The sequence below is a fragment of the Aspergillus campestris genome, assembly GCF_002847485.1.
Source record: "Aspergillus campestris IBT 28561 chromosome Unknown P168scaffold_3, whole genome shotgun sequence".
Taxonomy (NCBI): Eukaryota; Fungi; Ascomycota; class Eurotiomycetes; order Eurotiales; family Aspergillaceae; genus Aspergillus; species Aspergillus campestris.
Window position 1 is genome coordinate 318,743 of NW_020194338.1, and position 27,433 is coordinate 346,175.

General features: G+C 51.4%; 12 protein-coding genes across 12 annotated transcripts; 7 read left to right on the plus strand and 5 right to left on the minus strand.

The window, feature by feature from the left end:
• The first annotated feature begins 556 nt into the window (after positions 1-556).
• P168DRAFT_107295 (initiator tRNA phosphoribosyl transferase family protein) lies at positions 557-2,644 on the plus strand. Its single transcript, XM_024832538.1, has 5 exons — positions 557-1,124; positions 1,203-1,237; positions 1,317-1,489; positions 1,554-2,220; positions 2,272-2,644. The coding sequence occupies exons 1-5, from the start codon at positions 781-783 to the stop codon at positions 2,424-2,426; spliced, it is 1,374 nt and encodes a 457-aa protein (XP_024694845.1). The 5' UTR covers positions 557-780; the 3' UTR covers positions 2,427-2,644.
• P168DRAFT_288201 (aldo/keto reductase family protein) lies at positions 2,444-3,713 on the minus strand. The gene is made up of 2 exons (XM_024836735.1): positions 2,916-3,713; positions 2,444-2,836 (listed from the first exon to the last, which is right to left on the minus strand). Exons 1-2 carry the CDS (start codon positions 3,429-3,431, stop codon positions 2,501-2,503), a joined length of 852 nt encoding a protein of 283 aa, XP_024694846.1. The 5' UTR covers positions 3,432-3,713; the 3' UTR covers positions 2,444-2,500.
• Positions 3,714-4,436: 723 nt separating this feature from the next.
• P168DRAFT_248957 (uncharacterized protein) lies at positions 4,437-6,868 on the plus strand. The gene is made up of 5 exons (XM_024834146.1): positions 4,437-4,996; positions 5,070-5,767; positions 5,835-6,154; positions 6,202-6,638; positions 6,696-6,868. Exons 1-5 carry the CDS (start codon positions 4,654-4,656, stop codon positions 6,803-6,805), a joined length of 1,908 nt encoding a protein of 635 aa, XP_024694847.1. The 5' UTR covers positions 4,437-4,653; the 3' UTR covers positions 6,806-6,868.
• A 1,597-nt stretch (positions 6,869-8,465) lies between these two features.
• Positions 8,466-10,730, plus strand: P168DRAFT_316272 (alpha-actinin, sarcomeric (f-actin cross linking protein); the record flags this gene model as incomplete). Its single annotated transcript, XM_024839992.1, has 4 exons — positions 8,466-8,524; positions 8,703-8,769; positions 8,861-10,468; positions 10,527-10,730. 4 exons carry the CDS (start codon positions 8,466-8,468, stop codon positions 10,728-10,730), a joined length of 1,938 nt encoding a protein of 645 aa, XP_024694848.1.
• Positions 10,731-11,224: 494 nt separating this feature from the next.
• On the plus strand, positions 11,225-13,260 carry P168DRAFT_302629 (putative RNA binding protein). Its single transcript, XM_024838680.1, has 7 exons — positions 11,225-11,379; positions 11,466-11,540; positions 11,837-11,868; positions 11,973-12,010; positions 12,077-12,137; positions 12,187-12,262; positions 12,318-13,260. The coding sequence occupies exons 1-7, from the start codon at positions 11,341-11,343 to the stop codon at positions 13,017-13,019; spliced, it is 1,023 nt and encodes a 340-aa protein (XP_024694849.1). The 5' UTR covers positions 11,225-11,340; the 3' UTR covers positions 13,020-13,260.
• A 267-nt stretch (positions 13,261-13,527) lies between these two features.
• P168DRAFT_248962 (WD40 repeat domain-containing protein) lies at positions 13,528-15,498 on the minus strand. The gene is made up of 6 exons (XM_024834147.1): positions 15,049-15,498; positions 14,876-14,989; positions 14,777-14,816; positions 14,615-14,710; positions 13,924-14,564; positions 13,528-13,844 (listed from the first exon to the last, which is right to left on the minus strand). Exons 1-6 carry the CDS (start codon positions 15,056-15,058, stop codon positions 13,708-13,710), a joined length of 1,038 nt encoding a protein of 345 aa, XP_024694850.1. The 5' UTR covers positions 15,059-15,498; the 3' UTR covers positions 13,528-13,707.
• Positions 15,499-15,658: 160 nt separating this feature from the next.
• Positions 15,659-17,345, minus strand: P168DRAFT_288207 (uncharacterized protein). The gene is made up of 2 exons (XM_024836736.1): positions 16,770-17,345; positions 15,659-16,702 (listed from the first exon to the last, which is right to left on the minus strand). Exons 1-2 carry the CDS (start codon positions 17,097-17,099, stop codon positions 15,764-15,766), a joined length of 1,269 nt encoding a protein of 422 aa, XP_024694851.1. The 5' UTR covers positions 17,100-17,345; the 3' UTR covers positions 15,659-15,763.
• A 468-nt stretch (positions 17,346-17,813) lies between these two features.
• On the minus strand, positions 17,814-19,084 carry P168DRAFT_325146 (kinase-like protein; the record flags this gene model as incomplete). The annotated part of the gene is made up of 4 exons (XM_024840959.1): positions 17,814-18,330; positions 18,397-18,876; positions 18,934-19,006; positions 19,061-19,084. The coding sequence occupies 4 exons, from the start codon at positions 19,082-19,084 to the stop codon at positions 17,903-17,905; spliced, it is 1,005 nt and encodes a 334-aa protein (XP_024694852.1). The 3' UTR covers positions 17,814-17,902.
• A 763-nt stretch (positions 19,085-19,847) lies between these two features.
• P168DRAFT_309337 (WD repeat PLAP family protein) lies at positions 19,848-22,485 on the plus strand (the record flags this gene model as incomplete). Its single annotated transcript, XM_024839290.1, has 3 exons — positions 19,848-20,036; positions 20,132-20,585; positions 20,636-22,485. The coding sequence occupies exons 1-3, from the start codon at positions 19,989-19,991 to the stop codon at positions 22,483-22,485; spliced, it is 2,352 nt and encodes a 783-aa protein (XP_024694853.1). The 5' UTR covers positions 19,848-19,988.
• A 1,980-nt stretch (positions 22,486-24,465) lies between these two features.
• On the plus strand, positions 24,466-24,871 carry P168DRAFT_279712 (uncharacterized protein; the record flags this gene model as incomplete). Its single annotated transcript, XM_024835810.1, has 2 exons — positions 24,466-24,663; positions 24,725-24,871. The coding sequence occupies 2 exons, from the start codon at positions 24,466-24,468 to the stop codon at positions 24,869-24,871; spliced, it is 345 nt and encodes a 114-aa protein (XP_024694854.1).
• Positions 24,872-25,110: 239 nt separating this feature from the next.
• On the minus strand, positions 25,111-26,111 carry P168DRAFT_279713 (NADHX epimerase; the record flags this gene model as incomplete). Its single annotated transcript, XM_024835811.1, has 4 exons — positions 25,111-25,703; positions 25,804-25,869; positions 25,931-26,045; positions 26,100-26,111. The coding sequence occupies 4 exons, from the start codon at positions 26,109-26,111 to the stop codon at positions 25,111-25,113; spliced, it is 786 nt and encodes a 261-aa protein (XP_024694855.1).
• A 427-nt stretch (positions 26,112-26,538) lies between these two features.
• On the plus strand, positions 26,539-27,038 carry P168DRAFT_316279 (mitochondrial 37S ribosomal protein bS16m; the record flags this gene model as incomplete). The annotated part of the gene is made up of 3 exons (XM_024839993.1): positions 26,539-26,615; positions 26,734-26,926; positions 27,006-27,038. The coding sequence occupies 3 exons, from the start codon at positions 26,539-26,541 to the stop codon at positions 27,036-27,038; spliced, it is 303 nt and encodes a 100-aa protein (XP_024694856.1).
• Between the last annotated feature and the right edge of the window lie 395 nt (positions 27,039-27,433).

Below are 27,433 nucleotides of genomic sequence, written 5' to 3' on the forward strand. Positions count from 1 at the left end.
TGCTATAATATGGCATTATTGATATCATGTCTTCCCACGAGTTAACTTCAACGGCCGAGGTGGAATGCTACCGTGTCTCTCCGGGTCTCCTCATTGCGCCGGAGTCTCTCTGCCTAACCCAGGCCGGGTGTGCGATGCTTGGGCAGCGGTTGCAATATTACACGCATGGGCTTACTTCCGGGTATGTGACTGGGACATGCATGCGTTTACCGCAAAACAGATAAAACGGATAAATAGAGCATGTCAATAGGATGACTGCACATCACGGCGGAAGTCAGCTCCGACCACGCTGCCAATATAGGTACGAGCCAGGCACATCCATGGCTGGGTCTCATGGGATCTTTAGATTCGAGTATTCTATATTCAGTTAGAAACCGTTCACGATGTTCGCTACTATCTATCGAATTCATGATGACAACTGCCCGTCCTGTATCAGCAATTGTCCTATGTAGGTACCATCTATCCACCAAGCAGTCTCCACTTATTTTCGCCCGTGTTAACCGACCTAAAGGTGGATCTCTCCAGAAAACCCATCATTGGTTGAAGGAAAGACTTGCATTGGACCCCTCTTTTTCTTTAGCACATCAAAGGTTGAGTCTGGTATCAGAAACTGGGATGGTGGATGAACAACCAGTCGATATTACATACATTACATTTTCCTCTCTAGGCTATTCTGCCAGTGCCCGTGACATCCAAGGATTCCCACCTCGGTAATTCCTCAGGCACCCGGAGTGTATCCCGGGTTCCCTCAACCTCTTACAACCCCACTGAGACACCACCATGGATTCCGGCTCCGACGCTTTCCCCGTGTCGGTTTCGTCCCTTCATTTCCCCTCCGCAGAGCAGTCCTTCTCCCAGACGCTCTCCTCTCTCCGCCGATCAGCACTCTCGGTCGCCAACCGACTCCGTTCCATCGAAGCGGACGCTGCCTTTGTCCAACAAGTCGCCGATCATTATGGCCTCCCACTGGTCGCCAACGAACGATGTGGCAGCTGGTATATCCCCCCGCAGTCCAAAACCGGCAGCGCGTACTTCAAGAGCACGGACGGTCATACGGGCCAGTGGGACTTTAGCTTTCGTAGACTCAACCTGCAGCTTTTACCAATAGCCCGGGAGCACGGGGGGTTAGTCCACATCCCACCCTACCTACCTACTATACTTGGGATGTTCAGTCTGAATTGACCACCAATGGTATCATGCAGCGCTATAATAGCGGATTCTACACGTCGCGGTAAATGTAAGTTTTCCTCAGCGGGCGAATCACGCGGTTTGGTTGCAGTCTCTCCCCTACGGCCCGAGCTTATGGCATTACGCAGTGATGCCCGATGCTTTGTCAAAGACCGTTCCAATATGGTGCGCGGTTATGAACCGCGCGCTATTCCCAACAGAGACGACGTACCATGCCGTGCAGCTTCCTCCGGACTACCTAGGTGCTTCGGAGGAGTCGCAGATCGCGCAGCGGATCGACGGGTTCGTCAAGTCGCTGAAGGTATCACATTCTCCAACGTTAAGAGAGGAACTACCATTTTGCCTCGAGACTGACATTCGGCCAGGATCTGAAACTCAACTTGGACGATTTGAGGGAGCAAGTAGGAAAGCCGATTCGAGTCGCATGGGCAAACCGGACCTATTTCCACCCGACGGATCTGCAGAAAGGAGATGACTACAAACTCCTCGTTCTCTGCTCCGCCTCCAGACGGGTCCATGGGGCCGAGATGTCCGAAGGCGGTTACATCCAGGGCGCAGGGGACGACAGCGAGGCGTGGGCGCACGGCTTGACGCCACCGGTTTTCTGGGCCAATAAATCGACCCTGATCGAAACGGCAGAAGAAGAGCTACCGGAACTGATCGGAAGGCTGGTCGAAGAGTATGATAGACGGGATACGAGCCAGCAGGCGATTCGCGTCGCGCCGACTCAGAACCTGTATATCAGTAAGACTGACGGTCGCTTGAGCGACAGCGGTCTTTACGATCTCGTCATCGACTGCAATGGCAGCGTAGACGCCCATGGTGAAGACGCAAAGCGACTCAATCTTGGATGTCAGTCCGGCAAGCTGGGAGGGCGCGACATCCGAAATCGTCTAGATAAGGTTCGAGAATTTGTCGCTTCTCACTTCGCTCAAGATCCGTCTAGATCCTTGCTTGTCATGTGTGAGACGGGGAAGGACCTCTCTGCTGGCGCATTGCTCGCCATACTGTGTATCTTCTACAATGATAATGGTGCGTTGTCCCCCAGCCGGCTGCTCTCCCCAGGCAAGCTGACCAGTACAGGGGAGATCAACTCGACCGGTGCAAAACAGCCCATCAACAAACAGTTTATCCGCCAACGCCTCGCCTGGATCGTGTCTTCCAAGCACGACGTAAACCCATCACGCACGACATTACAATCAGTCAACGCTTTCCTAATGGAACGGCCGGACTACTGACCGCCAAACCTGAGCTCCGTGGCAGAGACATCGCTTTATGCATTAACCATTAAACTACAATCATCGTAAAGTATCTACTCGTTCTGAACCGCCTCGACGACCGCCCCCGCACTTCCCTGGTCGAGGGCATTCAACACAGCCATGTCCTCCTCGGAGATATCAAAGTCGAACACGTTCGCGTTGTCCACGATGCGCTCCGGGTTATCTGACTTGGGCAGCGGCACCCATCCTTTCTGCAGCGCGTAGCGAATCAAGACTTGCTGTGTCGACTTGGAGTATTTGGCGGCCAGGCCGACCAGCGTAGGATCACTGGCTTTGTAGTTGCGCACGATCGGGCAGTACGACTCGACAACGATGCCGTTTTTCTTGCAGTAGGCGTCGGTTACCCGTTGCTGGCACCACGGGTGGAGCTGTATTTCGAGTCATATTGTCAGTCTAGCTGGACCGGTGGGAGGGTAGAGGGCGGGGGAGGGGAGGGGGCAAGCTCACCTCAATCTGGTCCACATGCGGCGGCCACACCTTCGCATAAGACCTCATCTCCTCAATATGCATAACGCCAAAGTTGCTCACGCCAATACTCCTCGTCTTGCCCTCCTCCAACAGCTGCTCCAACGCCTGCCACAGCTCCTTTCGGCCCGCGGAGCCGGAGCTCGAGCTATGAATGAGAAACAAATCGACATATCCACCCTTCCCACCGATCTTCTCAACGCTATCCACCATCTTCTTATACGTAGCGTCGTACGAGCCAGCGGGGCTCAGGATCTTAGTCGTGACGAAGATATCAGAGCGCGGGATCCCAGACGCCCGGATAGCATCGCCGACTTCCTGCTCGTTGGCGTAGAACTGGGCGGTGTCGATGTGGCGGTAGCCTGCTTTCAGGGCGTTGAGGCATGACTGGACGCATTGGTTTGTTGGGGAGCGGTAGACGCCGAAACCGAGACGGGGGATGCGGACGGGGGAGTTGGGGAGGGACACTAGGTCTGTGATGGTGTAATTGGCTGACATGGTTGGTTCTGATTCTGGTGATGGGGTTTAGAGGGGTCGAAATGTGATCTGCGGTAGTAGTAAGGGAGGGTAGAATGTGGCAGGTCAGATAGGTAGAGGAGAGTAATAAAGTAGGTGGTGTGTTGTCGCAGGTTGGTATGCGGCGGGGAGAGAAATTTGGTGTTCCGCCCTTGGAGCCCCGAGAGCCCCGCCTTAGATAGCGGCCAGGATGATATCATATCATTTGCTGGCTCAGTATTATTATTCATCGGATGGGAATTGCGCAATCTTCCTCTGCCTTTTGTACCTGTTGCGCAATCACGCAAGACTCCTCTCATTGCCTGATATGGTGTACATTTACTCCGTAGTCTGCGGTGACGGTGAATTACTGGATCTGGCATAGTGTTCCTAATTAGGGAAAGCGACTCACTGCCGCTTGACATTCGTGGAGCGTGGTTTTCTCCACTCTGCGTGAACTCAGTGTTTTATTACCATATATCTCTCTTACCACTCACCTCTCTCTCTCTCTCCTCTTTCTCCCCCCAAGGTGCCCCATCCCCCTAGGTGCCCCCCCAGGCCACCTCCTCTCCCAGGCTGCCTCTCTTCCCCGCTCCGTTTCCCCTCCCAGCCCCCCGCCAGGCCCTTCCCTGGGCCCCTCCTGGTTCTCTCTAGGTCTTTCTTAGGTCTCTCTTTCTACTTTCTTACCTATTTCCCTGCCTGTGTTTTTCTCTATTTCTCTTTATATTCAAATAAACTGGATATCAACTAGTTTTTAAAATAGTTTCAAGCTAGATCTTAAAAATTATAAATTTAAGGAAATTCTATAACAACATGTATCTAAAGACCTACTCGATGTGAACTCAAGAAATATCACATGATCTCTAGATTAGGCCTAGACAGTTCAACCTGGACTTTTGACCCACTTTCACCTTTGGTGTACACACTTTTTTCCCCCAACCCCATGAATCTGCCACTTGGGGAAGGTAGGCACGTGGAGGCGGTGAGCTCGATTCTGTCACTTGAGAATGGTGACAACTTCATTTAACCTCTTCGTCGAAGCCATTCATTATATCTTGACTTTTGTCCTTTCTTATATCAAGTGGGCGAAATGTAAAGTGTCATATCTCTGATGCTTCGTATCAGAGCTGTCTGTCATATCTTCTGGTTTGATTGCAATGTCTTTTGATCCCAGTCAGCTCTCACATCAACTTCTGCCATCCTATGACTCCCAAACTTTCAAAGGATGATTTCTCACTCATCTTTACAACCTTTCTCTGTCCCTTTGACTCCCCCCAGAGAAATCGACTATGCTTCGAAGGAAAATACCCTTCCAGCCTCCTACGCAATGAACTCGGGCCCATGTACAGTCATCGAGAACGGGACTCGATGTACATGTTCACGAGGTCTTTTTTTACTGGAACATGGAGCAAATTTTGAACTGTTGATATGCAAGACAAAGACGTGTAATCATTTACTTAAAGAACACCGGGCTGCTGATAATGAATTCCCTCCGACTGAATCTTCTCCGACTGAATTATTAGCATCTGCCGGCAACCCTAATCACACGCAACAGCACTCCTTGGGATGTAAGTGCATATACCCAGATACTGTCCCCTCAGAGTCCATAGTCAAGAGCTGACAATCTGTAAAAACGGATAGCTACTAGGTATCAAACAAGATGTTTACGCCAGGATACAGTGTCAAAACTTGCAGCCGCCGTTGATTCTCAAAATGTTATTCACATACGCGGGACACCAGCCAGCGGGAAAACGGTCCTATCCCAACTGCTACTGGACTACTACCTCACGAATAAGAGAAAGGTGTTTTTACTCGAGACGTGGGAACCACTGGAAGCTTCCCAAAGCGGAGACCCCTGGACTCGATTCGGCTTGCACCTGCAACAGAAATATCCTGAATTTGATGAAACGTGGAGATCTGTTCCTGCAAACACTGTAATTCTTATTGATGAAGCTCAGGGTTCATACCAGGACACGTACTTCTGGAACACGGTCATCAAGAACCGAAGGTCTGGGGAAGATAAAGACATAAAGATTTGTCTTTTCTGTTCCTACGGAAGCCCTTCGACTGGTGTGGAGGAAGATGATAACCAAAATGGGTTTACTCCAGTTACCTTCGGTCCCGCGCAGCGCATTACACTGACCCCTCAAACTGGCAAAGGTTCGCCAAATATTGGCTTGTTTTACACGGAAGATGAATTTCGTGAAGTTGTATCACTTCTGACAACAAACAAATTCGATGAACCATTCACAATTGATAAGGTGGCTATGGACTACATGTATGAACTGACAAATGGGCATCCAGGAGGGGTAACAGCCATAGTCGATTTTCTTCAGAATGTATGTACTGTTCTTAATTCTAACCCAGAAAGTGTTAAGCTTTCTTATGCAACTAACTCGAGCTCAGCGGTATCGCAATCTCCTCAAACACAAAAAGATCCGTATAATCACGATGGATCATGTTCTTAAATCTTTGAAGGATGAGAATGATTTCTTCGAGTTTCTCGCGAACCATGCTGTTTATCGCTCATTTCCTAGAGGACAGCACCTTACATCTGAAGTTGCTGGTGCATTGGGCAAGATTTTAGTCAATGGAAGCATACCGTTTAATATTGATGATGCGACCATGCAGAAATGCTACAAGAAAGGCTGGGTTCACCGCATATCTGAAGGACAGATACCACAAACACATGACATTGCTGTCCTGCCGTCGCGCTTGCATGAAGTGTGAGTTCTTATTTAGTATTTCTTGTCTTAATCTGACCTTGTCTTAGATGGCTTGAATGGTTCATGGGCAACAAGCCGAAGCATTTACCCGACAGATTTGACCAGTTACGTACACTATGCCGGGAGGTTCTCGAAAAATTTTCAAAGATTAGCCTGAGACATGCTGTTGAAGCCAAGAAAATCTCGACTGCAGCAAAACCCAGGCCCATGGAGGCGCAATACCAGGATGAATTTTATAGGGCATTTTACAATGTGGCAGGCATCGGCGTACCTCTCTGTAGTGAACGGTCAAGGAGTGGTATTGGTCGAGTTGACTTTTACATTCCACAGAAGCAGTGGGCCATCGAGTTTCTTCGAGATTATGATCGCGTTGATGAACATATTTCCCGATTCTATCCTGGAGGGAAGTACTTTCCCTGGCTGCAGGAGAAGAAGGTTATAGATTGGATTATTATCAACTGTGCCTCCTCTCCCCCTACACGTGGTATGTTTCTATCTCATATTGTTGTTATTCCCACTCATCCTGCTAACATCATAATAGCATATTCCGAGCAGAACCTCTGGACTGCCGTTTTCACCAATTGTTATTCTGATTTGAACGTGTATGATTATCAAATGCGTCTTTTGTTTTCTGTTCCTCTCCACAATTAGGAATAGCTCCATTATTGTAAGGCAACATATGTGGTGGCTATTAGCAAATCCTATACAGAAAGGGAGTTTTCGGATCTGTCAATTATAGTAACATACGTATCCCACTAATTATGGCTCTGGATTGAACGATATTCTCTGCACCTCGAACTCCAACATACTAGTGAATCACGGGCCTAGATAATCATGAGCCCCGCGTAGGGAGCTCACAAGCGGGCCTTCCCGAACTGCGAGCTCAAGTATCTCTCAAAGAAAAATTTGCGGGATCCTGGTCCTGTCCAAAATTTTTCTGGTACTTCTGATGTATGCACGGAGTATATCCGAGTAATAATCTCTTTATCAAATCGGGTATGAACTAAGATTTATTACAGTAGGCATATTCAAATCTGACTGCGTAAGGCAACGGATGCGCAGCGTGGAAAGGCCATGCTTCTAGAATCAAAAGCCACGTACAAACATGGTCTCTTCGCCGTCACCCACAGTCACTCCGTATATTCGCAGCATATATTGTACTGCTCTTGTGACTTCTCTTCTTCTGTATCTTTTATCTGTAGGATAGCTGATCGGCACGTACAAGATCTAAGTGTCTTTATCGATCGACTGTCTTGGTCCTGCGTAATGACGACGGTTATACCATCCGTACCGAGCGTGGCGGTGTTATCTGTACGAGATCTCTCATGGAGTCACTAAAGGATGGATATTCTCTGTGACTTGTACTCTTGGATAGGCTAAAGAATAGTTTCCAAGGTTCTGGAAGTCCAGTAGATTCGAGTTGCTTTGTCCTTGACCTTGTTTTTTTCTTCTTTGTTTCCACATGGCGCATGTCGGGTGCTTGCATCGAATGATCCAGGACATCAGATGAGATCTCTTCTCGAAGTACGGAGTAGTTGTCATTGTGTTCGAGTTCTCTCTTATCTTCCATGCATGATGCTTTATAGGTGGTCAATACACAGATCAATGGTTGATTCTCGCCCATGCGTTGTTCTATTTTTAACCACTGTGTAGTTAGTTCGATCGGTCAAATAACAACTTCATGATGATCCACCATGAAGAATGGACAAATCCAACCTGAAACCAAGGACCGATCAATTTCCAGAGAATGTGTGGCTCGAACGGTGGGCAACCGGGGGGAACCGAAGCAGTTCAACCATGGAGAAGACGGCGGTGGTTGCTGTGGGGGCGGGTTTGTTGACATGCCGGGATGTAGATAGGGGTTCTTACTTCTTACTTCTTACTTCTTACTCTTGCTTCTTACTTCCTACAAGGTACGGAGTAGTATTCTGGTTATATCCAGTTCAAGGATATCCCCTGTCTCAATCTCAGTTGTGTTCATCTATCTTCATTGTATTGGTCTCCACTCAACAGCGATCAACACTAATGGACTAGTCGGGCGAATCGCGTCTTGCTCTCCTTGCAATAATTAATTCCGCCGTTAGCTGTGAAGATCACTCTTTCTTTCCAATCTCCAGTCTCTCTCTGGCTTAATTTAACCCAGCCAACCAACCAATCCCTTTCCCCTCCTCTCGTCTCCTCACCCCCGCCACTGCTTTTCGGTCGTGGTGTTTGTGCTGTTGCTATTCTTGGGATCGCTGGAACAACAGAGAAAAAAAGTTTCTCCAAATTTTCGAACCCTGAATGTCCTCACCCATACTCGTTGCCCACCATGTTGCAGGTTGACGAGAAGCAATGGATTAACGTACAGCAGAAGACCTTTACCAAATGGTCCGTTCAATCTTAGTGTTTATTTACCCCCCCCCTCTTCCTCTCCTATCATCCCCTCGTGGGAACCGCTTCCGTTTCCCCTCGTTTCGCGCCCCTTGCTCTGTCGCCTTCGGTTTTGCTCATTGCTATCAACGATTGGAGATCGTTAGACTGATCATGGTGTATGTGGACTTGACAGGCTCAATGATAAGCTGAAGGTTCGAAATGTCTTCATTGACGATCTGGTGGTGGACCTGTCGACCGGGGTGAGTCCGTCCCTTTGTTGCCGCACCAGAAGACAGAAACAAACCAAGAAACCAAAACCAAAAAGGACTAGCTACTAATGTGCGATGCTAGGTAATCCTCATCCACCTCCTCGAAATCCTCGGCGCCGAATCCCTCGGTCGATATGCCTCGAATCCCCGGTTACGGGTCCAGAAGTTCGAAAATGTCAACATCTCTCTCGATTTCATTAGGGGCCGGAGAATCCAGATGACCAACATTGGTGCGGAGGACATCGTCGACGGCAATCGGAAGATCATCCTGGGTTTGATCTGGACCCTGATTTTGCGATTTACTATCAGCGAGATCAACTCGGAGGGTTTGAGCGCTAAGGAGGGTCTTCTGCTGTGGTGTCAGAGAAAGACGGCGTGCTACGATGGGGTGGAGGTCCGCGACTTCTCCTCGAGCTGGAACGACGGTCTGGCATTCTGTGCGCTGCTGGATATCCACCGACCCGACTTGATCGACTACGATTCCCTCGACAAGAAAGACCACCGCGGCAATATGAAGTTGGCCTTCGATATCGCAGCCAACGAGATCGGGATCCCAGACCTCCTCGATGTGGACGACGTCTGCGATGTCCCCAGACCCGATGAGCGCTCCCTCATGACCTACATCGCTTACTGGTTCCATGCGTTTTCCCAGCTGGAGAGAGTCGAAAACGCCGGTCGCCGGGTTGAAAAGTTCATCAACAACATGCACGGCGCATGGGAGATGCAGAACTCCTACGAGCAGCGCATGAGACAGCTCTTGCGCACGATCAAAGACCAGCGCGATCATTGGCAAGATTCTTCGTTTGAAGGCACCTACAAGGACGCCAAGGACCAGGCCTACCAGTTTTCCCTGTACAAGCGGAACCAGAAGCGGCAGTGGGTGGCCGAAAAGTCCGACCTCGCGGCCCTCTTGGGCAACATCAAGACCAAACTGAGCACCTATCGCCTTCGCCCTTACGACCCGCCGGCGGAGTTGACTCCGGATGCCTGTGACCAGGCGTGGGAGGGCCTGACGCGGGATGAGCACGAGCGGAGCCAATTGATCAACGAAACGATTCGCGATATCAAAAATGCCCTGCGCCGCTCCTTTGCCGACAAGGCCAACGACTTTGCATTGACCCTCAAGACCTTGTCCCTGGCAATCTCAGGCCTCGACGGTGATGTCGAAGACCAACTGGCCCATGTGAAGCGCCTCAACGACAACCTGCCCCCGCTCGATGCGTTCTTGGATACGATCGCCGCGCTGGACGAACAGTGTGCCGAAGCGAACATTGAAGAGAACGATTACACCACCTACACCCTCGACGAACTCTCCTACGAGCTGAGCTTGGTCAAATCGAGCATCTCCAAGAAGCTTGCCTTCCTGGACAACCAGCTGGTTGCGCGCAATATGACGAACTTGACCCCCATCCAGCTGGAAGAGTTCGAATCCGTCTTCCGCCACTTCGACCGTGATGCATCCAACACCCTTCACGAACTTGAATTCTCGGCTGCGCTTGCGAGTCTCGGCCTGGTGTATGATGAGGACGAGATGCACGATGTGTTTGTGGAGACCTGCGGTCCGCTGCGTCTCCAGCAAAACGCCGGTGTCAGTTTCGAGCAATTCATCCGCTTCATGGTCAGCGTGACCGAGGACCAAAATACCGCGGAACAGGTCTACCAAAGTTTCCGCGAAGTCGCAGACGGCAAGGTATGTGGAGCTCTCCCTCCTCTCTCCAGAATCATGTGTGATTACTGACGCCCTACAGCCATATGTCACGGAACTGGACCTGCGCCACTCGCTCATCCCCGACGAACTGATCGAACATCTCGTCCAGACGATGCCGCAACACCAAGGACCAGACCTCCTCGAGGACCGAGAACTCCAGAAGTACGACTATATCAGCTTCATGGAGAAGATGATGGAGAACAACGAGAATTCAAGTCAGGCGTCCGCCAACGGGGGAGATTAAAGCGTGTGTGAATTTCCACCTAGCACTTATCGGTGTTTGTGTCTTTGCTGCTTTCTTTCTGGTCTTTCTGGATCCTGCAACTGGTGTTTTCTGGCGCTGAGGGGCGGTGGTTCTCCTGACTGGCGACCATATCGGCATGCTCTTTCTCTTATTTGCATTGCATTGTTATTCCACCAGCCGCGTTCGCCTGTACTTGTTAGCTTTTCTCTCTGGGGCTGTTAGTTTCTGATAGGTACGGTGATATGGGTTAGGATGGATAGAAACATTGCGCTATCGACGACAAATCCATGAATTGAATTGAAGTTACCATTTCTGTAGAATTAGCGACACATTGACCATCAGTCTTATGGTTTCTATAGAAGTACCGACACATAAACCACCAGGATGCGTGGTGTATCAACGGACGGGCGATGACATATCACGTGACGCGGCGGATCCCCGTCTCGGCCTCCGCCCCCAAACCAATCTTCCCCAGCTCATCTCAACCAACTTGCATTCCAGCGCTTCATCTTGTACGCATTTGCTTATACCAACGCACCCACATAACTACCATCCTACGCCTTTGTCTATATCATACTTCCGGCCGCACATTCTATCGGACGTGTCCAAAATGGACCGCAGCTTGGATGAGATCATCGCCGAACGCCCTGTAAGGCTTTCCCAGCACACCGTGACCTTTGCGTCTCATACGGAGGCGATCTAAACCCAGCGACATCGCTAACCGACGCCAATTAGCAAACCCAGAGTCAGCCCCAGAACCAGAACCGTGGTCGCCGCCCTCAAGGCCGTCGCCGTGATGGCGTAAAAAAGGTAACCTCAACCCCTAAGACGGTCGTCCCGCCCAGATTTATCGGATCTTCAACCTAACTCAATCTTCCTCAACGTCCAGGTCCTCCCTCCTGTCCTCCCTTCGACCCATCCCAGCGCATCGTGACGGGCCAAATTCGCAGGCCTCGCAGTGTTTGACCCGCCTCTTCTTGTCTTCAGTTTTCCTCTGGTCGGACAGAAAGGCCGCGAAGAAAAGAATTTAGCCGCAGATGAAGCAGTTTCCACGATAACCTGTTTTGACCTCCAGCTGACCTTGTCTCTCTATGCGATTTGAATAGCCCTACAGAGATGACCGTGTCGACCTTGATCTGTAATTGCACCTATACCGTTTTCTTCTTGTTGTTCTCTTTGATGCGTGCTTCCCCGCGCAGTGCGGATGTGGTTTACATGGTATACTGATGCTGTGGATGGTAGTGATTGGGTCCATGACAAATTCGAAGACGACAGAGATGGTACATTTGCCCCTTTCTTTCATTAAGCTCAGCCATTGGGATCGCTTGCTGACTCGCCGTTTGTAGCGCGACCTTCCCGTGGCGGCCGACGTGCTCGCAACGACCGCTACTCGCAGTCCCCGGAACGGTACGTGCGATTGATTCTTCTCGTCTTGATTCCCATCTGACAATGACAGGGGCACTGGCGGCCCGTCAGGAGCCAAGCTCCGCGTTGAGAACATCCATTACGACATCACAGAGAGCGATCTCGAGGTATGATCCCCCACTTTTAGAGATTATGGCTCGTCTGACATATATTCGTCCGCAGGATCTCTTCTCCCGCATCGGACCCCTTCAAAACGTAAGCCTCGTATACGACCGAGCCGGCCGCTCCGAAGGCCTCGCCTTCGTGACCTATACACGCATGAGCGACGCGAGAACAGCGATCAACGAGTTTGATGGCGCCAACGCCAAGGGCCAACCAATCCGACTGGCACTGATCGCGACCGGCGACCGCGGCCGCCGCGACCGCAACCCCTTCGATTCCGTCCAGCGCCCCAAAGGCAGCCTCCTCGATCGCGTCGAGCGGCCCCGCAACGCCCGCAGTCTCAGCCCTGACACCCGAAGCGAAAGCCCGGACGGCGGTTCCCACCGTCGTCGTGGGCGTCGCGGTGGCGCAGCCCGCGTCCGTCGCAGTGACGTCTCCAAGCCGGCCCCCGAACACATCGATCGCTACGTTCCCGGCCAGAGCTCATCCTCTCCGCGACGAGCAGCCCCCAACGGCGGCCGCCGACAGGGCGGTGGAGCCCCCAGGGAAAACAGAGGATCAGACAGCCGTCGCGCGGCCAACGGCCGGCCGCGAAAGACACAGGAAGAGCTGGACCAGGAAATGGACGACTACTGGGGCGGAGGAAACCCCGGCGAGACTGCCAACCAACCTGCCGCACCCGAGGCTCCTGCTGCTGCCGCTGCGGCTGCCCCTGCCGCCCCGGCACCCGCGGGAGACGACGACATTGACATGATTGAGTGAGGGGAGGTCAACAAATTGTGACGATGATAGTGATATCCGTGTAACAAATAGGTGCATGTTATTGTTGCTGTTACTGTTGCTTGCTCGCTTGCTCGCTTGCTGCTCAGGAGGATTTGTGGACTATGCTCGATCAGACTGGAACGGAAAGGATAGATTTTTATTATTACTTGCTTACGGCTTGTCACTCATTTCTGATGGGATATGAAATGAATCCGCATTACTATCCTGCCATGTGTATGACAATAAACTAGTTATCTGGCTTAGTAAGTACCACCTCTTGAGGTAGGGATAGTAGTAGCATTACCTAGACCTAGAGAGTAATACTCACTGCAGGTACCTGTGCTTACCTAGGTACCTACCTAGGTACCCAGTAATAGAGGGAGATAGATGGCAGGTATCCATAATCTCGTCCAACTGACAATTACCCAACCGGGTAACCACTCCACAAGACGATTGTCTAACGTAGCCAAGAAAAGAGAACACGAGGGAAAAAAGATCAGGATATGATATGTATATACATTGCGGACGGAAATAGAGATAGACAGATAGGTAGGTAGCAGGTATGTGAGTTGATAACCTTACAGTTATTGAGAGAAAAGAAAACGGAAGCAAAGAGGTATAATGTGGAGATGTGGTTTCTATATATACATGTATATATACGGAGTACATGTATATATATGTAGGAATATCACCGCCACAAACCGTATGTCTCGCGACAGGCTTTCCATAACTTGATGGTTCCGTCTTCGCTGCCGGTGCCGTAGAGTTTCCCGTCTGGGGAGAAGCTGACGGACCAGATGGGGCCGTGGTGGCCTTTTTGGACCTCTGTTGATTGGGTATTGTTAGTTGGTTGGACTAATATTGGTGGGAGGGAGAGTAAGGATGGAATAAGGTGTTAGCATACCCAGCTCTTCGTCTGTTCGGAGATCGTAGACTCGTGCCCACGTGTCGTCTGCACTGCCCGTCACTAATCGGCCGGTTTCGTTGTTGACGGCTGCGCTGGCGACTTCGTAGTTGAAGGTCGACTTCTTGAGGAGACGGCCTGGGTTCATGCCGTCGAAGAGGTAGACGGATTTGCCCGCCGCGACGGTCAGGATGCCGGGGTCGTTGGGCCGCGTGGCGAGGGTGTTGAGCTCGCAGCTGCCGATGTTGCCCTGGACGGTGTGCTCGACGATCGGGTGGCGAGAGCGGAGATCCCACCAGCGGATCTTGCGGTCTTCGGCGGCGGTCGTGAGGATGTTGTAATCCTGGTTCCAGATGATGGACTTGATGGTGCCGCCGTGGACGCCGGGGCCGATCTCGTAGCTGGTGAGGGCCGCGGCGCCGTTGTCGCCGTTGGTGGGGGACGGGAAGGTGGGCGACGAGCTGTTGCTGTTGCTGCCGCTGCCGCTGCTGCGCGAGAGGTCGAAGATGCGCAGCTTCTTTTCATATCCACCGGTGGCGAGGACTCGCGGGGACGGCTGGATGGGGAAGGCAATGGCGCGGCAGATATGCGCGTGTTGCAGCGTGTGCAAACACTCTCCGGAGTGAGTGTCCCAGACTTTACTATTGGGTGTTAGATTGAGTAGGTAGAGGGTGGTGTTGGTAGAACTCACGCGGAGAAGTCCGCCGCTGCCGTTGCTGCTATGTTGGCATCTGTGGAGAGACGGGCTTGCCATACTGCTCCCTTGTGACCGAGGAAAGTTCCAATCCTGTAAAATATTAGAAAGACCTGGGTAGAAAGGTAGCTGAGGAAGAAGGGCGGGGTGCAAGCATACCAGTCGCCAGTGATGCCATCTCGGAGCATGGGGTTGTTGTCTGAATCAAGCATTCATCGGTCAACCACGATACTGAGTATAGACTAGGGAGAGACATACCCTTGCATGCAGAGATGAGATAGTACTGGTCATCCTCCACGGTCGAGGAGAAGCTAAGATGCGGCACGGGGCGCGAGTGTCCGTGGCACGTCAAAGGTACAATTTTAGGAATATCTAGACGGGTTAGTCGTGGATGGCGGTCACGCACAACGCTATAGGGGTATACGACATACCGGACGGCATGATGGAATTGAAATAAAGAGACTCCCAAGATAAATCGGTTTGCGCGGTCTAGCAGACGGAAGATAGTTTCGGTGCGGCCGTTAAATGCAAAGATCCGCAATAGGTCGACACGGGTCCAAACAACGCCCAGGATACAGGGAGATGAAATTCGACAAGCTCAGCGCACAAAAGTATAGACGTAGATGATAGTACAGAATGAAATTCGTCGTCTCGTCAAGTCGTCACCCCGAATCGCGGGGATGTATTTCGAATGGAATGCAGAATTCGGAGAAAGTTGGAGGGGTGGGAGAGAAAAAGAAGCGGGGAGAGACCACAATCGGAAGACAGCGAGTCCGGCGGTGGGCCTAGAAGATACCTAGCCGGGTACAAGAAGTCCAGAGGGAGAGGTGGATGAGAAAGGAAAAAGGGGGACCTTCGTAAAATCGTGAGGAAAGAAAGAAAGAAAGAAAGGAATGGATGTTATTCCCAACTTGCACCGCGATCGATTCCGCTTTCTTGACATCCCACGCTAGTCCGTTTGGGGTTAGCGTGAGCCCTGCACGTGAGGCTCCGTCCTTATCGATAAGAGATAGCACGCGTGAGATTGTGAGCATAATCCTATTACTAACCTATGCATCTCTACATGTACAAGACCAATATCCTCACTTGATATCATCGCCAAAACGCCTGGACTCCAACTCCAAACTCCTTCCCCTCAATACGTGCTCAGACACGCCTAACCTTGTCCTGAGAACCCTGCGAACCATCCTCAGAGTGCTTCCTTTTCCTTCTCCCAGCCTCGTTTGCCTCGCTGATCAACCGATTGCGCTGCTGATGGGCCCATTCCCGACAGTTCTTGAACGCAGTGAGAGCTGTCAGGAAGGGTTTGTAGCCGCGTTCCATGTTGACCTCACGAAACAACCACATCTTGTAGTCCGTCTGTCGATTTGGGTTTGTCGGGGGACAAGGGGCGATGCAATAAAAGCACAAATGATAACCTACCATCACGACCGCGATCGTGTATGCGTTCTCATCGTAGATAGGGGCCGCTTCCTCACCCTGGAGAAAGCACTGCAGACGATGGAACGCCCGTGCACCATAGACACCAGAGTGTAGCGCCTGGAGCTTCCCGACGGACTGTCTCCCCTCCGCCTCGGTGCAGTCGAAGAAGAAATTCGGAAGGATCGGGCCCCCGTCTTTTTCGGTCTGGAGGACCGGCCGCAGCTTGTGGAGGATCTCGGAGTTGAGCGTGCTCTCCTTGGCTCCGTCGTACATGTCGGGACTTGCACGGATGAGACCCTCGTTGAGCCGCTCCAGGTCTTCCAGCTGCTCATGGCATCGGGTTTCCATGTCCGGTTCGCGCATCATGTTGTTTTTGTGGCGGTAGATGGCCAGCAAGACGTCGTCGAATCTTTCGATTTCATGCTCCTCGCGGGCCTTTGCTATGAAGGTCATGTAGTCCTGGGTTGTACTTTGCGCGACGGAGTCTCGTCGCTTGTTGACCATGGCGGTCAGCTCGTCGATGTTCTTGGGCCGGGGATCTTCTATTTCGGCCACAGCGCAGCCGTGGTCTTCCATGAAGACTTCGAAGTTTGCGTCGTAAGCGGTGACTCGAGTGATTGGGGGGCCGATGTTCTGTGCGCCCTTGTTTTCATTTGCCTCTCTCTAGAAACGGACACTGTTAGTTCTCTATACGGAAATGGACAGGGGAAATGGCTCACAGCTCACATACCCGGAGAGTCAACCCTCGAAAGCTGCTTAGATCAGGACCGCCGCGTCTGGCGAATACTTTCACGTCTGTCGCCGTACGCCCCTCCACCGTCGGCACCTCTATCTCGGGTAGTTCTTCGCCGGCGAGCTCTTTAAGCTGCCGGAGGGTCTCCGCTCGGATTTTGAACTCGAGAACCGCGCGGGGGGTGAGGTGGATCTTGTCCAAGCTGTCCCAGTATGTGCGTCCGAGATCCACGTAGTCGGGGAGTACGGACAGGGCGAGCATTCCACTATTTTCGGCTGGGCCCATTTGGCCCCAGCCAGTGGCGGGGTTATTTGCTTGTTCGTCCATCCTGAGATGGAGACAGGGTAGGTATACTCGCAGTGGTATAAAGGATCGCGATCAGGGGTAACTGAGTTTGAACGTTGACACACGTATGCGGTATGCTCCGGAATTTCGAGGCTCTCTTCAGGGTCGATATCGTTCTTCTTAAATGTTTTCGAAGACGGTACTTTCATGCTGCTTTGTTTGCCTCATCTTCTTTATTGCCTCTTCGCTGGTGTGCAGGGTTGATACAAAGCCCACGTGTCGAGGCTCACAACCCTTTGTGATGACTCTTTGTTAGAACCACGGACATGCTACCTCGACCGATCAATGAGTCCGAAACTAACAAGGGCTGCTAATAATAGACTCAAACCGGGAAACGGTCATGCTGCGGAATGCCAGCATTGAGCAGCTAAGCTGAAAGTGTGACATGGGCCAAGATTGATAGAATCGATCAGATTGATGATTTGAAGCCATCCAAGAAGAGGATATACAGTGGCGATAATCTGATAAATCAAAATTGTAGAATATGAAGCAAGAGAAGAATGAACTCTGCGTTTGGAAGGACTGCATACAATCACTGCTTCACAATGTACACCTTACTATATGTGTGTACCATAAACATAACGTGGTTGCAGACAATTCTTTGATATTACTCAAAATCAGTCAATCCATAAGTCTATATCTATACAAATTCCACCATCCGGCAAACACCCAATAACAGATCTAAACAAAGAAACGCTCAATTCAAGCCCCAAATGCACAAGTCCACGCACGAACGCTGAAAGAACCATGGATACATCATTTGCTTCACACTTTGCACCCAATACTCACGCAGCTGGAATAGACATGCCATCCCCACTATTATCGTCCGTAGCAGTAATAGTGGTATCATCATTCTCCTCCGGCCCCTTCTCTCGAACGATCTCAAACAAGTGAGCCGTCCAATCATAGACATGATCGTACTCATATCTATAATCGGCAAATAACTCTCGGAAGATTCTCCGCAGATAGGAGTAGTTCGGCCGGTCGTTGTACTGTAGCGATCGGACATGTTGGAAAAACAAGTTGAAGGCATACGGGAGACCTTCACAGAGTCTCTCAATCGTGGTGTCGCTCTTGATTTGGCCTAGGTCCCTCCATATCAGGTCCTGGTTCATGGGGAATCTGGGGACGTAGTCATCCCACGGGAACTTTCTTCCCAGGAGATAGAGCAGAAGGAACCCGAGGCTTTCCAGGTCGTCTCGAGGACACTGGGCTATTTACATGGTCAGTCTGCATGGTCAACCAGGCGTTTGAAAGAAAAGAAAGAAAGGCGACTTACCACGTCCAGCGTGCGCACTTATGCTGGCAAAGGTGTCTGTCCCAATCCTGTCAAATGGGTCTGCCTGGCTCGGGTCCACAAAGTACTGAGCAGCACAGCCAAAGTCCGTGAGGTAGATGCAGTTGCCTTTCCGGCCGGTGCCCAGGATTACGTTCCCCGCGGTGACGTCTTGATGGAGGACCTTCCTCGAGTGCATGAAGCGAAGGCGACAGATCAGCTGGTCTGCAATCATGAGAACCGTCTTCAGGCTGAACCGATTGCCGACGTAGATGAAAAGGTCCTGGAGGGTGGGACCGAGGAGCTCAACTGCCATCACTCGATAGTCGCCCTCTTCGCCATACCAGTACATCTTTGGCATGCCCAAGCCTCCCGAGAGTCTCCGGTAGATGTCTAGTTCTAGCGCGAGGGGAGAGGGTTCGAGACCGTCTATTTTCGGCTCTAGTTTGACCGCGACGGTATTGGACGTCTGGAGGTCGGTCGCTACAGCGTCGGGCGGTTAGCAGGTTTTAACCGAATGGACCAGAAAGTTATGTATACCCATGAAGACTTCTCCGAAAGAACCACCGGCCACATATTCAAGTAGACGAAATCTACCACCAACGACGAGTTCCTAAGGGGCTATATTAGCAAGGGAGGTCAAACAGCGTGCCAGAGATCAACGTACAATCTGGTTCAAGTCTGCGGCCATGATGAAAGCTTCAAAGTGTTTCAGTACGGGTCGAATTGTACGATGTTATGATGAAGATGCAAGCTAAACATATTCCCACCGTGCATACGGATGTCTTATATACAGACTTTACGAATATGGGTACTCTACAGCATGTATAATACGAACAATGGGAACCAGAGTTTTGGGGCTTAAAAGGGCTTTGAAGGTGATGGTTTCATGTCAACAATTGACTTCGTTCTGACAATCAATTCATTGATCATTTTGTTCAGTCAAAGACATCAAACGGCTTTGTTGACCCGGTTCAAAGCATGCGTGAAAGCAGACGAGCCTGTCTTTATTGGCGATTGTGCTGATCAAAGGCTTGGATCGATCATTGCCCCATAGCACGAGAGAAATCTCGCCTTCAAAAGACATATCTCTGTCGACTTAATTCTTTTCTTTCGGACAAACAATCGAATGCTTCATGCAGTGAGAGGTGCCTGGGACTGTTGGCGGTCCCAAGGTTGATCAATCTGGCAGGGTTGATATTTGTTGGACAAGAAAAGCCTCTCATATGAGCTGTCATCAAGTACAGTACTCCATTCTCTCCAATCTCTCCATCTTTCCTGAATCCAGACTGAACAATGTATTGATATTGAAGTTATCGAGTGGATGGACGGAGCGGTTCTAGTACCTTCTTCCCCGCGCACGTGACGGTACCTGATCCTGCTGACTCACCGTCGTTACGCCATCCCGTTAACTATGGGCGTTCTTACTATGGGTTGAGACAACCAAGTTCCCTCCCTACTACAACTCAATGGGCAAAGCGATCCTGAAAGACCTGTGTTTCTGATTATCATCCCTCCATTTGGTCCTTTTACTCCTTGCTTAACCTACCTCGAATTGCTCCTGTTTACCTCCTCTCTCCGAACAAACTGTATGCATGCCTGACTTCAAGATCTCCGCTTCTTTAGAAGGCCACGGCGATGATGTAAGAGTTCCCCGTCTGTTGACATTGACCGCCACAACACCACCATGGCCTTTCTGAACCCCTGATCTCTAACCGTCTGCCATCTCGAATGATAGGTCCGTGCCGTGGCCTACTTGAATCCCAATGTGGTGTGCTCAGCCTCTCGAGATGCGACCGTGCGTTTGTGGAAAGTTGTCTCTACCCCGCCTCCGACATACGACTACAACATCACCTCCCACGGCTCGGGCTTCGTCAACACCGTGGCATATTACCCACCCACATCCGACTTTCCAGAGGGCCTCGTGATCTCCGGGGGACAGGATACGATTATCGAAGCGAAACAACCGGGCAAGACGGCGGGCGATAATGCGGACGCAATGCTGCTGGGCCACGCGGGCAACGTCTGCGCCTTAGATGTGTCACCGGAGGGTGGGTGGATCGTAAGTGGGAGCTGGGATTCTTCCGCGAGATTGTGGGAGGTAGGCAAATGGGAATGCAGGACCGTCTTGGAAGGCCACGAAGGGAGTGTCTGGGCGGTCCTCGCCTATGACAAAGATACCATCATCACCGGTAGGTCGGCCTGACGGACACGGTGTAACCATGATGCTGACTACGTTTAGGCTGCGCGGATAAGATTATTCGGATATTCAATACGTCGGGGAAACTGTTGGGGAGTATCAAGGACTCGAAGGATGTGGTCCGAGCCCTGTGCAAGCTGCCCGAGTCTCATCCCTCGGGAGCACAATTCGCCTCTGCCAGCAACGACGGGATAATTCGACTCTTTACCCTCAAGGGAGACCTCGTTGCCGAGTTACATGGTCACGAAAGCTTCGTGTACTCCATTGCCGTTCTGCCGTCGGGCGAGTTGGTGAGCTCAGGAGAAGACCGGACAGTGAGAGTCTGGAATGGCACACAGTGTGTGCAGACGATCACGCACCCAGCTATTTCAGTCTGGAGCGTCGACGCGTGCAAAGACAATGGCGATATTGTGACCGGAGCAAGCGACCGTATTACTCGAATTTTCACCAGAAGCGAGGAGCGAGTTGCCAGCCCAGAGGTCGTTCAGCAGTTTGAGCAGACGGTGAGAGAATCGGCAATACCCGAGCAGCAGGTCGGGAAGGTGAATAAAGAACAGCTTCCCGGCCCAGATTTCCTCAAGCAAAAGTCAGGCACCAAGGACGGACAAGTGCAGATGATACGCGAGGACAACGGTAGCATCACCGCTCACACGTGGTCGGCAGCATCGCAAGAGTGGATCCCAGTGGGCACCGTGGTTGACTCCGCGGCCAGCAGCGGGAAGAAGACCGAGTATCACGGACAGGACTACGACTATGTATTCGACGTCGACGTGGAGGACGGAAAGCCACCTCTCAAACTCCCCTTCAACGTCTCGCAGAACCCGTACGAAGCGGCGACGAAATTCATCCAGGACAACGAGCTCCCGATGAGTTACCTCGACCAGGTCGCACAATTCATCGTCCAAAACACACAGGGGGCCACTCTGGGCCAACCCACTCAAGAAACCGCGCCGGGTGCGGACCCTTGGGGCCAGGAGAGACGCTACCGCCCAGGCGAGGCATCCGAGCCACCATCGGTCCCCGAATCCCGCCCCACGGTCCTCCCGCAGAAGACATACCTATCCATCAAGGGCGCCAACCTCAAGGTGATCGCTAAGAAGATCCAAGAAATCAACGACCATCTTGCCTCGTCCGGATCGAAGGATGTGTCCTTGAGTCCCCCCGAAGTTGAGACGGTGGTCGCTCTGTGCGGGCAACTAGAGAAACCAGAGAGTCTCACCAAGTCGCCCGCGGTGGAAAGCGGGCTTGAATTACTTTTCAAGATTGCGACGACATGGCCACCCGCAAACAAGCTACCCGGCTTAGACCTGCTGCGTCTCCTCGCGGCAGCGACTCCGGTGACCGCAACAGCAGATTACGACGGCAAGGATCTCATCTCCGGGATCCAAGCCAGCGGCGTGTTCGAGTCGCCGCTGAACGTGAACAACGCCATGCTGTCGGTGCGAATGCTCGCCAATCTATTCGAGACGGATGCAGGCCGTCGTCTCGCGGTCAGCAAGCTCGAGCAGATCATGCCAGCAGTGAAGTCCGCACTAGCCGACAGCGGAGCGACGCCCAACCGCAACCTGACCATCGCCGTCGCAACCCTCTACATCAACTACGCCGTCTACTTCACCACCGAGGGCCGAGCCTCAGACCCAGAGTCCTCAGAAATGGGCCTCCATCTCCTCGCCGAGCTAGTCCAGATGATCGCCGGCGAGAAGGACTCGGAAGCAGTCTACCGCAGTCTCGTGGCGCTGGGGACCCTGATCACAGCGCTAGGCGAAGAAATCAAGAGCGCGGCGCGGCAGGTGTACGACGTGCGGAACGTCCTGGACAGTGTTGCTACGTCTGGGATTGGCAAGGAGCCGCGGGTGAAGGGCATTATCAACGAGATCAGAGAGTCAATGTAGGGAAGATGTTTTCACGATAGAATCACATATCACATTAGTCATGCCTGATGAATCAATCGAACAATGATATAAGTTACTTTCAATTCTATTTAAGTAGACATCAGCTCTAAATTCAAAACGACGATTATCATTGTCAGTAACGTACGCCACGCTTACGATGAGATTAAATATCTATATATATATTGAACTAATATAGGCATCACGGACCTACCGCTCAGGTTGGTTAGAAACTCCATCTACCACCGCACATAGTTCGTAGCGAGCGGTTGAAGGCTGAGGATCCTTGACGCATATGAAACTCGCATTGCTTTCAAGGCATGTAAGCTAGATCTACGGCGGACTGCTGCTGCTCCACCGGCCATCCTATCCAGGTCAAATCCTGCAACATCTGCTGCCATACAGCAGCATCGCAATCTTCAGTCACTGCTGCAGCAGGCTCTCTGTCACCAAGGGGACCCTCGATTATTGATTGCGGCAGCGTATTCGCGTTCTCAGTGTCCTGGGTGTCTGATGTGTCTCCTCGAACTCGTACTGAATGGGCCTGTACCCGACTGCTCTCCAATTACGAAAGCATAGACCCAATCACCGCACGGCAATTATCCCAAACATCATTTCCACGCGACATTGCCTCCATTTTCTGCATGGCCGCAAGACCGAGGTTGTGGATATCTTTGTTGTGGACTTCGACTGCCTTGGCTTGTGTCGTGGTGTCTGAGAGCAAGCTCAGCTTTGATAATACTAGAAGGCCGTACCAGATGGATGTGTAGCTGGACATGGGAAAATTGGGTGCGATTGAAGATGGCGATGCGAGTAATACCGTTACGATGTTGAACGCGGAACGGGCGATGGTGGGGAGGTGCTGTTTCTCATGTTCATGTTGGCCGTGGGCATCCCTTTGGCGCCGGAGGGTATGGCCAAGAACAAGAGCGGGGATTGCGTTGAGCTCCAGACGTAGGGACCCTGGTCAGGTCAGTATGTATCGGAACTTGGCAGGCCCAGATGGGCATACAGGTGTTGCACTGGGATTCCTGTGCGAGAAGGTGTTCGATTCGGTTCTCTAGTAGGTCTATAGACTGGGACAGGTCGTCCTTGCTCACCCCATGGAGAGGGTCTTCGACCTCTAGCTCCGATTACCGAGCAAGCGATTGTATCTCAATTAGTGCCTTTAGAGACTGGTCAGTGGGATACTCGGCCCTTTGCCCTAAGCTATCGGCACAATACTCGACCCAGTCTGTATGTTTCATGGTCAGTTGTCGGCGGAATATTGAGGCCCTATTCTGTTAGTCAATAGTACTGTACCGCATCTTAGAAGCCCTCACTTGGAACATAGATAATAGCACCCTAAGAAGGCACGCTGTCCGTCGGGAGTCAGATATAGCGCTTGTCCCTTATGAGGCTCCTCCGTCCCTCTCCCAGAATGAGAGATACGCTGCATGCTGAAGTTGTCGCATCTGTCAAGTCCCAAATCAACAACGATAGCCATAGCCATCTGAAGAAGCAAGTACACCTGGGTATGATAGGTCCGCCAATGATAGTGATGCCAAGCGATATGAACCAGTAACCCCCGAAGTAAATCCACGTCCCTCTCCATGTTCATTACTATGCGGGTGGAGATCACAGTTCGGGCTTCGAGTTCCAATTTCTGCTGCAGGGCGGGCTTGCGCTCGAGACAAGCGGTCATTATGCACAAGAGGAGGAATGGAGATTCATTGCGCAGTCCAATAAAGCTCACTTCGGGTATAATGACGAATGGAAACAGGGGAATTAGGTCTGTACGGAACTTTAGGAGAAGTTCTTCACCTTCTGTGATATTGAGAAGTCCTCGGGTGATAAAGTCGTTGGGCGGTTCGGGGACAGGGCTTGGCTGTAACGAATCATTGCTGATTGTAGAAGGGGATGGTGTTCCTGTTGTAAGTGAAGGAGACAACTCCAGTCGGAGTAGCGACTGTTCTCTTCACGCAATATTTTGGAAGTGCAGTCATGCAAAGCATAGGAGGCGCTATCTTCCAGAATGAACTGAAAGCCCAGCTGAAAGATCAGGCCTCGTTGGAGTACAAGCAGATCGAGATGCTTCTTGATGCTGGAGCCCTAAAGGTGCGGGAAGTCGCGCTGCATGCGTTTCCGGACCGCTTGGCCGATATTATTGTTGCATACAATAACGCCATCCGAACTATTTTTGTATGTTCATCTTTTGGTCTTGAATCTTCCGTTTTGATGCTGACGATATTGAATCTACTAGTATCTTCCTATAGCTGGTAGCGCTCTGGCGTTTATCCTATCCGGTGGAGTCCCATGGGTCGATACTCGCCGAAAGAAAGAAGATAATGAAATGGGTTGTACAGAGGAAATCGATAAGCTTCAGTCAGACAAGCAGGCAACTGTGTGAGGAATCAACGCTATGTCTATGGTCATTGGGGACATGACTCCAAGCAGAAACATACTTTGTATATTGGACCGTCTGGAGCCTGGATTGGCGCCTGAGCTAGGTCATGGGTTGCATGGTTGCAGAAAGTCGCTTGAAGAGAGCCCAAAAGAGCAAGATATACAATAAAACAAGCTATAGTTATAAGTATAGATATGACTAGATATTAATATAGATATAGATAGAGAAATAATCATCAACCACTAAAGCCTTCCCCCATCAGCTTCAACAGGCATCTCAACAACCTGATCAACCCCCGGATAAGCAGGAACATCCAACCCATATTTCCGCGCCACAGCATCAGTCAAAAAGCGCCCACCCAGAAAATGGCGACCCCGGTAAAAACGCACGCAAGGCTTAGGAGCCGTGAGACTGATAAGCGCGTCAGGCATGAACTTCGAGCCGGGGCCGGACTCGGGCGGCCCGGACTCGACGTCCCAGGAGCTGGGGGCGTCGACGCTCAGGACGGGGATGGAGGCGGTTTCGATCTGCGAGATGATGGTTGGGAAGGGGTCGCGCAGGGGTCCGCCAAAGGAGAAGCCAAAGATGGCGTCTATGAGGAAGTCGGAGGTGCGGATTGCGGGGGGGAGGTCTGTGATGAAGGGGACGGAGAGGTTGTGGAGTTGGGTTTTGAGGCGCTGGTTGGTTAGCTTATCTTTCTTCTTTCTTCTTTGTTTACTCCTCAAGACTCGAATGAATACCTGGTAGAGAGGATTCTTGCCCTCCTTGGGATAGTAGATGGATGGGGTGTAGCCGTATTGAGCCAGGTGGCGAGCTGCCACGAGACCGTCACCTCCTGTTTGTCACGTTAGCCATAGATCTACTTAATTCATCTCTTTCTGTTTTCCTTCTTGATCGTGTTGGTCAAAAGGCAATGGAGGACTGCTACGACATACCGTTATTTCCAGGCCCGCAAACCACAAGGACATTCTTTCCCGCACTGGGAGGATGAACTCGATAGACTATACAAGTAGCATACTGTCAGTCCAGTCATGTCTACCTTGACAGAAGGTGCCAATATACCAGCCTGCGAAACAGACAGCCCCGCCAGCTCCATCAGCTGGTCCAGGGACCAACCGCCGATGTCCGCGTCCATGAGGTCCTTGTCAAGCGACGCAGCATCTTTCGACGAGATGGCCTACACATCATTAGCCATAGTCTAGCAAATATTATCCTCGAGGCGAGAGCGCACCTTCAACGACATCCTTGCGGTTCGGGAGTAGTATCTGTACCGGAGTGCAGCAGGACGAAGGCAGCGAGAGAACAACGCAGGCCGGAACATACAGTACGGCACGATTTACAGAATTGACTGACCAGAAAGTATCTATCTGGATGTGAGAGTAGCAGGCAATGATTGCAAGACCAATTGAACAACTCCAAAGCAGAAAAGGCCGAACTAAATAAGTGAAATGCATTCATTGCATCATAGTTAGCATAGCATCATCATATCACGCTTATGTAAGTAGCCCCACGCTGCTTTACGCTAATCCTGATATGGTTATCCCGGAATAACTGAATCCCCGACGAGCAGCGCCGATGGGAATCGCATCAGAATCAATTAATTGTCTCCGGAAGTTCGTCTCGCAGCGCCAGCAGTCTTCCCCGTCCAGCGTCAATTCATACCCGCCAAGATGGTCCTTCGCATTCGTCTCGCCCGCTTCGGCAACAAGCACCAGCCGTTCTACAATATCGTCGTTGCGCAGGCTCGGTATGTTTTCTTTTTTCTCGCTCTACTTTTCTCTTCCCCGACGAGAAGTCGCTATTCAGCAACTCAGCACGGAACCAATCGCTGTTTTCTCCACGTTCCACCTAGCTAATGGGAATAGATCCGCCCGCGGCAACAAACCCCTCGAAGTCATCGGCACGTACGACCCCGTCCCCAAGACGAACAACAATGTCCACGACGAGAGCGCCTCGGCTCGCCCGGTCAAAGACGTGACGCTCGATCAGTCGCGGACGAAATACTGGCTTGGTGTGGGGGCACAGCCCAGCGACAGTGTGTGGAAGTTATTGAGTCTGGTGGGTTATATCCTGAGGGAGAATGATTGAGGCGTTCGTGTTTAAGGGACATGGCTAACTGGCAATATTGCGACTATAGGGCGGGTTGATGAAACCCAAGCAGAAGAACTGAATCTTGTGATATCCATCTACTTTGGTGGTTTTCGTCGTGGTGCGTTAGCTACGGGGTTCAACAAGAGAGCATACCCTCTCAAGTGACCCTCTGAGCGGGTTTGATTCTGGCATTTGTCGTGGCGTTCACAGTGGGCTGTTATACTATTGCTCTATTTTCTTATTCGGGATCGCAGTACAGAAGAGCTAGCTACTTCTGACCCATCCACCTATCTACCTACCTGTACATTACAAGGGTCTGTTATATTACATTATGACATGAGAGATTCCCCATTTCCACTGGCCTAGCCCTGCATTAACGGTCTTGACGTTGTGGCATGTCATGAATATGTCATCAGGCTCATAGCCTTTACCGGCTGGTATATCCTAGCTAATATCTACGTAGTCTCGCCGGCT